Source organism: Carassius gibelio, chromosome B12 (genome assembly GCF_023724105.1).
Source record: "Carassius gibelio isolate Cgi1373 ecotype wild population from Czech Republic chromosome B12, carGib1.2-hapl.c, whole genome shotgun sequence".
NCBI lineage: Eukaryota > Metazoa > Chordata > Actinopteri > Cypriniformes > Cyprinidae > Carassius > Carassius gibelio.
This window is the reverse complement of record NC_068407.1, coordinates 22,536,958-22,547,793: the sequence shown is the minus strand read 5'-3', so window position 1 is coordinate 22,547,793 and position 10,836 is coordinate 22,536,958. Positions and strand designations below refer to the sequence as shown.

The 10,836-nt window shown below is 35.1% G+C and overlaps 1 protein-coding gene across 2 annotated transcripts in view; it reads right to left on the bottom strand.

Annotated features, from left to right (window-relative positions):
• Positions 1-117: 117 nt before the first annotated feature.
• Positions 118-10,836, bottom strand: part of LOC127968707 (protein DBF4 homolog B) — a 13,377-nt gene continuing 2,658 nt past the window's right edge. Inside the window, exons 2-12 of one of the 2 annotated variants that reach the window (XM_052570048.1) lie at positions 8,914-9,029; positions 8,657-8,785; positions 8,278-8,328; positions 7,379-7,445; positions 6,626-6,675; positions 6,491-6,527; positions 6,204-6,249; positions 3,880-4,017; positions 3,658-3,793; positions 3,087-3,220; positions 118-874 (exon numbers count right to left, since the gene is read on the bottom strand). In XM_052570048.1, coding sequence (XP_052426008.1) covers positions 835-874; positions 3,087-3,220; positions 3,658-3,793; positions 3,880-4,017; positions 6,204-6,249; positions 6,491-6,527; positions 6,626-6,675; positions 7,379-7,445; positions 8,278-8,328; positions 8,657-8,785; positions 8,914-9,029 — 944 coding nt within the window. In that variant the 3' untranslated portion in view covers positions 118-834. Of the gene's footprint in view, positions 2,948-3,086; positions 3,221-3,657; positions 3,794-3,879; positions 4,018-6,203; positions 6,250-6,490; positions 6,528-6,625; positions 6,676-7,378; positions 7,446-8,277; positions 8,329-8,656; positions 8,786-8,913; positions 9,030-10,836 lie in introns of both variants that reach the window. The other variant, XM_052570047.1, reaches the window with a different exon arrangement.

Below are 10,836 nucleotides of genomic sequence, written 5' to 3'. Positions count from 1 at the left end.
CAGTTTATAACATTATATTTATTTATTTGAAACAACTAAACAGACTAGCAAATTTTAGGGGATTGCATAATTCAAAACAAGTAAATGCATTACCCAAAGAAGCACACAATCTGACCATTTGTCTTAGCTTAGATTTTAATGAGCATGCACACAATTCAATAGTGCTAAATTAGCATCTAGAATGGAAGTAAACAGGTTTTAAAATACAACTGTACAAATACCAACACAATAATTCATGATACAGTAAAATAATAATAAAAATGTAATAAAATGTTATTTATAAAAACTCTACATGTATTCACGATTTTGTCTTAAAACGTGTTTAACTGTCTTAAGGCCTTCATAAAGCTAGTTTCCAGTGTTTATGGAAAATCTTCTAAGCGCAAGATTCTAAACATTCTGCATGGACATCAGTGGTACAAGCTTTGTATACTCCTTTCAGAACTTCTGTAATAGGAATGCATAAAGTACTGTCCCTAAATTATGCCTTAAAACATTATCTGACGTCAAATAATTAAAAGACTGCACTCTGTACCAGTCATGCTGGCAAATCCACTGATGCACATTTACAGGAAATCAGAAAAGCCTTTTAAAAATGACTTTCAAAGTACCTCAAAGACCTTCACAGGACATTTTGCCTTCACAGTGTATCCTATCCTGCATGTTCTACAAAAACCACCATGGCATTGTTCTACCACCAACACTGCCTCTAAACTGGAGAGAGGCCAGACACAGCACTTAAACTAATTGGATAATGCCCCTCCAGCAAAGCTTCATTAAATTCTCAATACCAGCACATGTTCCTGGATATTCCTGCTGAAAAGTCATGGCCATTCAGGGCAAGCGGGAGCCATAAGAGAAGTCATAGAAGTCACTAGAAGAAGAAAAAAATGGCCAGCTGGTAATTAAAACTTAATGTTTTTTTTTTTGTTTTTTTTTGGTGAGATATTGCAAACTAAGTGAAAAACACTTTGGAATGGAAATTTAAATATTCTTAACAAAAAGGTATATATCAGTACTGATGTTAGACAAGACAGTTTCATTAGCAAGAAAAAAAATATATATTTATACATTAGATGCAGAGTTAGGCACACTCCTATAATAAAACCTTCTTTATGAAAAACCCAACAAAAACAATTCATTCAAGTATTATTCCACACATTTTGGTGGTAGTCATCTTAACCTAATTGTACAAATGAAAAAATTATGACTATGGAGAATTGAGAATGAAGAACTGCTTTAGGATTTAAATCATTAACAGTCGCAGTTGTTGGTTTGACGCAACTTCAATCCCAATGATGTGAATCAAGAGGGTTGCAGTATGGAGCACAACCGTGATGTATAGCTCCCATCCTGCATGTCTGTATGTGGCTTTTGTAATAACAGACCCAGGTCATCATGTCCCCCTTTAGCCTGATGAGGAACTCCAGCACCAAACCACGACAAGAGGCCAGAATCCCAATCTGACTCAGAGGAGGCTGTGGACCATGTGAGGTTAGGGAGGAGAGCAGATTCAATACAAACGGAGGCTCCGGAGTGTGACAGGAATGAGCAGTTTGTGGCTTTACTTACTAATGTATGGGAAGTGTCTTCAGGTGTCTGCATAAAAAAGGGTAACAGTTCTGGAGGATCATGAAACAAATGACGCTGGAGTTTATGGTCTTCATGGAAAAAAGTAACCAACTGAGGAGGGTCCAAATCAGATGAGTAAGTGGTTATTCGGGATTCCACTGGATCTTTGATTGGAGACAATTCATGTGACTGCATAACACAGGGTTTCTTTGCAGCATGGTCCTGTCGATCAACTCGATGAGGCAAACAGTGGGCACTAGGAGTAAAATTTAGGGAAGGCCTCATTTGAATCTGATCCACAAGAAATGATTCATTTAGTGATGACTCATGGGTTGCTAGTATGCTACCCCCATTTTGATTATTCATATCCATTGTAAAACCCACTTTTGATACTGGTAAACACGACAAGGTGGAAAGTACAGCTGAGTACCGTCTCATCCAGGGAGCACGGGAAACCGCTTGAATTGGATTGTGCTTTTCACTTTGACTAATCTTTCTTCTCTTGGCAAGTTTTGGACTTGGAGTGAAGGACCTGCAGCGCTTTTTCAAGTTAACTATAGAAAATGCGTAATCTGACAAGTGTGGCAATGGTAAAAAATTTGGTAATGAAAAGTAAGAGATGCCAGACTTTGGAGTCCCTACAATATCTTGGTCGGATTCCAGTGATTGTTTTGTTGAAGGCAGCTTTCTACAGTCCAACACATACTGGTCACAACTTTTAGAATTACCATCTTCACCTTGCTGGAGTAGCATTTTTGGTCTGTTTGAGCATATTTTTAAACCTCGATCCCAATCATGTTTTTGATTTTGAGAGTTGACCGTGTTAGGAACACCACCAATAAGATCACTTCGCAAAGGCAATACATGTAGATCATGACCACCTTCACATTGTTCCTGAGTTTCAGGAATATTTTTACCACCAGTGACGGTGCGTGGAATTTTGTTGGATCCAGAAGAACTTAGAGTGATCATTTTAGATGGAACTTCTGAGGATGTGACAGAAGATAGGCTCTTGGGTTTCTTCTCTATTGACTTGGATTTTGGAGGACTGTGATGAGGGACTATATCCATGCAGAGAACACCTGATTGAACGTCCTGAACATTTGTGGTGCATCTGATGTTAAGGCCTAATTTCACATTGTCAAGAGGATCAGGAGAATTGTTTTGCATTGTATGATGTGAGGTTGCATTTTGTTGACCCGGCACACTCCGGATAAGTTTAGGAAAGGAGTGCTCTCTGTTGTCAGCATTTGTCAGTAGACAATCACATTCTTGAACAAGTGAAGTCTGAAGAGATTTTTCATTCTCACTGACAGAATTCTGCACCGCTGCAGTCAAATTACTCAATTGTAATTGAGAGAAGCCTGTTGATGACCTGAGGGGAATGAATCAATAGAGTGAAAACAGAGGAAAAAGTCTAACATTCAATGTTGTACTGTCAACAAGACAACAGGGAAAGTCAACAATATCAGTGAATTTCTTTAAAGCATAGCATTCGAATAATTGCTCCTTACTTGATCAGTGTTGGATCCACTTCAAGATTTGGATTACAAACAAAGCTAGCAACCATGGCAGCCGTTAGTTGGTCTACTACAGCGTAATTACTGTCATTTTGAATGAAAGAACGATGCATTTCAGACTGCAAGTGCTAAAAATCAAAAAGAGAATTTTTTTTGTCAAGTTATACAAGCCATTAAGTCTGCATATTACATGGATAGTTCACCCAAAAATGAAAATTCTGTCATTAATTACTCAACCTCATGTCGTTCCAAACTCTTTAGACCTTTGTTAATCTTTAGAACACAAATTAGGCACTACTTGAATGTATTAGTAACCTTGCTGTTGATGGAGGGTCAGAGAGCGCTCTGATTTTTATAGACAAAATATCTTAATTTGTGTTTCGAAGATGAACAAAGGTTTTATGGGTTTGGAACAGCATGAGGGTGAGCAATTAATGACAGAAATGTCATTTTTGGGTGAACAATCCCTTTAATCAGTACCTTGTTGTAACTGATATTAAAAGGACTTGCAAAATCTTTTTTGCAGACACACAATTTTTGCAAACAACATACCAGATTAACTCACCTCATACTGGTCTTTGTAGACGATGTTGCAGCACTCACAATAGCCTGAACTTTTCTTAGTTAGGCCTTTGTGTGTGGCACTTGCAGTAAATGGCGCTAGCAAATTATGGCAGCTGCTAGTCGCTTCTTCCTTCTTCCTGATAAAAAAATAAATAAAACCTTACAGACATGTGTCGATTAATGTAGATTTGATTACCAATTTCTCAAAATGCAAATAACATACTTGAAAATGTCCTTGCTGGAATCTACATCCTTGCTTTTACCAGACTGCAGATGAATGAGGGGCTCAAAAGGGCTAAATTTTCCTGAGAAACTCATCACTGGGAAACTCAGAGTTTGTGCATAGTATGGTCTGAATTTCCTGTTTAAAACCAAAACCATAAGGATTAACAAAATATCAAGCTTCTTTGAACAACATTTAAGTTGGGAAACATTTAGAATAAATCTAAATTACTAAAGGTCTAAATTTGTATAGTGGAAAACTACTTTAACTAGTGAAAAAATTTCTCTTTTGCAAATCAATGGTCATTTTTTTTTTTTTTTTATGAAATGGTATTAATTATACTCTAGAGAAAATTTCTACCTAGGACATGGGGAAGCAAGAACTAAATTAGTTGACATAAGCACTCAAGCATTATAATTGTGATGCCTGAGTATTTATACTTCTGGTTTGTTGGATAAGCTCATCTTCAAAAAAAAAAAAAAGCTAAAAACACATCTCAACCTTTTTTTTTGGACACTAACTCTAGCACTCCCTATTTTAATATTATTTTATCTATTCATTTTATTTATATATATATAAAAAAAGCCTTTCTAACTGCTTGTTTTCTAGAAAAAAAAGGTCTCTAACACTAGCTTTATTCTTTTTCAATTCTATGTACTCGTTTTCCTTTTTATTATAAATACATATAAAACACGTTGCTACGTGTACTGCATTAGGCTAAACAAGACTTGTCATAAAACTAACATATTATTGCTCTTTTGTTGGTTTTGATTGCTTTATTGTACATAGTATATGAAATAAGATGTGCAGACTAACTAGTAAAGCAATCCTTGCATCAAGAATTACTAATAAATGTAAGCTTCCTTTTGTAAGCTTAAAGGAAAGATGCTCAGAGAAATACAGTGACTGTAATACTGAATATACGGAATTCAACAGTAATGATCTGTTGCATTCTTCGGAATAGCTGTAAAAGCTTGAGGAATACAAAATGAATGGATTTTGTGTGCACATGTAAACCAGCTCCCGGCATCAGTGTTGCTGTCATGATCAAACAAAAGCCTCTAATAAAAATTATGTTGAAAAAATTTGAAACTATTGTGTGATTCAGTTTAAGAACACGGAAAGGGTCAAGGATCTAAGCGGTTTGGTATGAGAATGATAATTTTAAAATTTGAAAGAACAGATGCGTCTGGTGCCGTTGACAAAGTTAATTAGTAGTAAATGTTACACAGTACAAAAGTTTAGAGATCTTCTTTAGTTGCATCATTCTCTAGCATTAAACATGGATGAAATTTGACATGTCACCTCCTGAATGTACATATGGGTCAAAAATATTTGCCCACACCTGCTAAAGGATTACGGTAAATTAACTTTCTGTAAGGAGTAAAATCAATACCATTATAGCAATTAAACTTATGTATGTAAAGGTATAATAATCATATGTCACATACAGAACCATATTGTAAAATTTACCTAAATGTGTTTAACAAAATCTGGTGTGCAACCATATAATGAAACTATGATCTTTTCTTTTTCTTTTTTTTTTGCTGAGGACACTAAAATGACATGTAATTTTTTATTACATTATTGTATTATTCACAGTATGTAAAATAATGTATACATGTACAGCGTGATGTACAATATGGGCTTAATCACCCATATCCACCAGGATCTAATAATATTTGTGGGATCAATTTCTGATGGCAGTGCCAAACAGACTCAAAACACAATAGTTCTTTTCATTAGCCAAGAGCTGCCCTGTGCACACAGAGCCTCAGCAGGGGAGGGAAGGATACTCTTTCGATCAGCTTCAGGGTGGCCCCTAGGGTGCAGCATGCATTTTGATAATTAACTTATGTAGAACATCTACAGTGACCTGGGCTGAATCATTCGCCTTGTTAATGGGGATGGGGACCAAAACCGTTTTATAACAGAAACAGTCAAGTATAACTAACTGTGTTCATTAAATCTAGAGTTACTGGGATTTTAAAATTAAAGACAAATCAAAATAACCAGATGAAACAAAATCTTACAGCAGACAACCCACTCTGACAATGGCTATGAATGGAACAGCATAACACTACTCATACTACTTCTGCAGTAATCAAATACACTATTACTACTACTATATCTACATTTAAATAAAATGTTCAGCACACAACTATATAAACATAAAAACATATTTTTTTTCATGAATGAATCAGAAGTGATATTAGCTTCAACTGAAAACTTCTTAACTGTTTATTTGATCACAGTATGAAGTACCTAAACTACTATCTAAACAGAAAGCCGTTAAGAGAATGAGACTTAGGTCTAAAACTCACCGGCTCGAGTCCTCCACTTTCAGATAAGGACCTCTCAAGACTCCAGCTGTGTGAAGACATGGGTGTATTAACACTCCAGAGCATATGCCACCTTTACACTCAGGCTTCTCAGGTGTAGTTTTATGTTTTATATTTTATATATATATATATATATATATATATATATATATATATATATATATATATATATAAATATATATATATATATATATATATATTAATTAGACTTACTTTTACTATAGAACAACCACAATATGAAGTAGTACATGTTTATGTAGTTTACAAACCTTTCACATGAGGAGTTGTTAGTTTGCTTCTTTTTTTCTGTTTAAAAAAAGGGTGTGAGAAAATGTTGTGAATAAGAAACTCATTTTGACAAGAAACCCATATTAACAGTATTAATTCACCATTATTTGAATTACCTTATCGGTCCTCATTTTCTGATTTAGATGACTGATGAACTTTAGAAATTCTGTAATTAAAGTTAAGAATAAACAACAACAACAACAAACGAGTACAGTTTTTAACTTATTTAATAGCAGGGGTCCATATGAGTCCTATAAGCAGTATCCCACATTCACTGAAATTTAAACTGTACATATGGTGCTCTCTAGTGTTGACTTCTTGTAAGTCAGTAGAAGACTGTACGTGAGCACTACGAGGAACCAGTATGCTGTAGTGCAGCACTGGAAAGAAGTATTAGTTAATGCTGGAAAAATGAAAATGGTTTATAAAAGGTGTTAACCATGGTCACATTTAATTCTGATCGAATAATTTCAGTAAATGCAAAGCCAAGTTGCAAATGTGATCCTTAACACAATGCTTGTGTAACCAAGTATTTTTCTGAGCCTTTAGGCAAACGATTAATAAAAATTATAATAATAATAATAAAAAAAACGTAAATTGCAGCAATTACCACCACAGGTTCAGAATGGAATAGGTCATATAAAAGCTGAAATTGCCTTTACTATGTGACCCAATGTCACTCCCAACTCCACTGTGACTTTTAGAATTGACATAAATGGTCAAATTCTTAAAACAATATGATTAATTTTGAAGAGGAATGGGGTTGTCAAACTTCAAAATTCCACACCAAAACCAGCCCATGTGACTTATATGATATTGTTAAGTTGTTATATGATGTTGCCCATTAAAGCAGGTAAATGAAAGGATACCATCAACATTGTAGACCCTGACTCCCCATGAACGAGCATTAGCCAACACACTGCTCTGATACTTCTCCTGCAAACAACAAAAACACTCAATGGTTAACAACTTAAAATTCTAAACTAAAAACTGAGAGGTCTTAACATAAATCCTAACTGCAGTAGCATTATGACTGAGGAAAAAATATTTTTATCCAATTAAATGTATCAAATTGTATCCAATCACATGTTCCATTTAACAACATTAATTGTTTAATAAAATTAAAAAAAACAAGGAAGCAAAAAATATATATATTTTTTATTATTGTAACCATAATTGTATCATGTTTGGAACATCAAAGTAGTTTACTGGCTACCAGACATTTATAACATACAGTTGGGTTCAAAAAGCAGAGAGCACTTGTGAATTTTTTTCACTTGACAATTATTTTCATTTGAAATTGTACATTGTTATGATCAGTGTTACAATCAGAGTACTAAAAAGTTTATCTGAAATTGAGAATTTATGTTCTATTTTGCTTCAGCAGAAAATGAGACATGAAAAACTTTTGCATGAAGCTCGATTCAGTTTTTGCCCAGATTAGTTCATGTTTAGTTTGTGCAAACTAATCTAATCTTCAGATGATAATGTTTATATTGAGCTTTGAGAGCCTGCTGATCCTGATCTAAACCAGGTTGTATTTGTTTGGTTGTCAACTCTAACCCTACTCTGAGTTTATTTACGCAAACATCATGCAATAGGCTGCTGATTTGTCAAATCAAAAACTTTCACAAATTTTCAATGTAAATTAAGATCATGAAAAAGTAATTTTGAGACTACAAGTAGGAGCACATGCACAGACACACATTGCATTGAAGTAAAATAAATAAGAAGGAAAATTTTATTAAACATTTAAGTATAGACTTACATTGCTGTGGATTGCTTTTTCCAGTAATGCTTTTCCACGACTGCCACAAACCTTGAGGGTAAAAACACATTTAAAAACAATATCAGCAACCAAACATTCCTGCATGAACCCTTCAGAAATATTTCAATTCACCTCTTTTTCTTAATATACCATTTCAAAGGTAGCTTTGTAGAAAATAAGAGCCTTCATATCCTCTGTGAATAAGACATAGATGACTGTGGCAAGAAAAAAAAAAACGAAATGTCTGGAAGGTTTAGGTTTAAAAAAAGTGACCTTGGAAGGAACCAGAACTCAGCATGAAAGGCTCCTCAAAAAGATCTACTGACAGCACATAATACATGATAAACCACACAAGAACTATTAAGAATTGGGTACATACCAGAGGTTTGGGGGTTCCACTTTGTTTCCTCTCTGCAGTACTTGAACCATCCACCTTCAAATCACTATGCGGTGCTTTAATGCCCGTCACAACTACATTCACATCCTTGGTGAGAAAACTGTCCACTTTCTACAGGAAAACGTGAAGAGACAAGGTAAGATGCGCACCATTTAATATCACCTTGCATGCAGGGAAACAATTTCTGTGATTGCTGTCTTGTCTAATTCACAGATGAATGACAAAATGATATCTCTCACCCCTCCCAGACGGCTAATGATGTCAGTGAGTGTGACGGACTGATGTCTCTTCACATCATGCAGATAGAAGGATTGGCCCCTCAAAACACCTGGAAGTTCTCCAGCCATTATTTGAACTGAAACAGGTTTAGGAATGTATACACATCAATACAAATATGGGGGTTTTCAAAAATAACTGAATTGCTTTATTAATTACTATTAAATATTATTGTTATTATGGGCTCAAGTGCAAAGTGCTACAAACCATATTGGTTTGTACCCCAAAACAGCGGCTAAAAAGTCCTAGAGATCTGAAACTTGCCACTGTTGTTTGGTCCTGAATGGTCAAATGGAGAGCTACAATAAAGCTAGACACATTTTGAGCAATAACTCCTGAACAGCATGTATGAAAATGTTTCTCATATGAACTGAATTATTGGCCCCAAGCACAAGAAAAGATACCTATTACACTTCATCAATTCATTGTGATGAACTACAAATACAGCAGCATCACATTTTGCATGCATATTATAAATTGTTGTATACTCTGCAGTCTTTCATGTTTTATGGCTTGCATTTACACTTTCAACCATTTCTGATTTTTTTCACTTGTATCAGGGGCCTGTTCTTCGTACGTCGCTTACTAAATCCGAGATCAAATGCCACATCCAAGATGATATCATCGTGCTAATCCTGATCCGGCTAATTGGGTTCTTCGAACACACCTGTTGTGTATGATTAGTATCGCTGGATTGAGTTATCTGAGATAATTGCGCGTTCATGTGTTGGCTTAAAAGGGGATATGTATCGATACTCGAAACCACGATCAGCAGTGCAGCGATTGGCTGGTGGCAAGATGGCAATGTAATGACATCATATAATTTAAAAACGACACCTGACGAAAAACTTGACAAATTTCTGGACTTTTATAAGGAAACAGCCAAGCAAACAAAACTACACAAATGTTATAATAGATACATGAAACAGATAATAGATAATAGATACATGTTCTTATTTTATTATAATTTTTTTCATGATTCCCAATTATTTAGATTCGCAATTTATAATAGTTGTGCAGTCTTTACTTTTTATTTCAATGTAGAAATGATCTATTCATTTCATTTTATATTTGGAAAGACTTGTTGCGTGACAGCATTAATGAAAGTTTCTTAAGGGTCAATATCATGTTATCTGCATCTCCTGCGCTCCATCAAGCCACTCTTATAATAGCGGTCATCACTCAAAATAATGCACGACTCTATTATCTGTATAGCATGTGTGTAAGACTCTAATACAATTATGAAGTAATAATTTTCTGACAAATAAATATTTCAGTGAGGAAAACTGGCTGTGTCTATAGTAGGCTGTTATGGACTACACAACATTTTTATATTATTTTTAAATATTTTTTTTAAATGATTATTATTTTAAATTATTGTCCCTGGATCAGTACGATACTCTTGTAATAAAGTAGCGGTAGTAGCAGACATATTTTGAGTATCAGTTCTGGTTGAAAAGAAGCAATCTAATCCTGTTTACATGAAATAAGCCTGCTCCCGACCAGGTTTAAGCTTACGGACCCTATGACAGCAGCTCTGGGATGAGCTTCGAAGAACCAAATTAGGGGTGCTCCGATCACGATCGGCCGATCGTTATGCGCATCTCGTCAGTAAAGCCACTTCATTTTCAGCGTTTTTTGACGCATCTTCTCGGTTAACAACGGCTCTGTGTAGTAACAGCTGCTCTAATTATTCACTGATTAGAGAACCGGCTTTACTGACGAGATGCGCATTAACGATCGGTCCGATCGTGATCGGAGCACCAAATGATCCAAGATCACGCCAAACCGTCATTCAAATCCAGCTAACTGAGTTAGCGACGTACGTTTTTCCATTCAATAAAGTATGGATTTCACATTTCTTGTTTTAATAAATCAATAAAAAA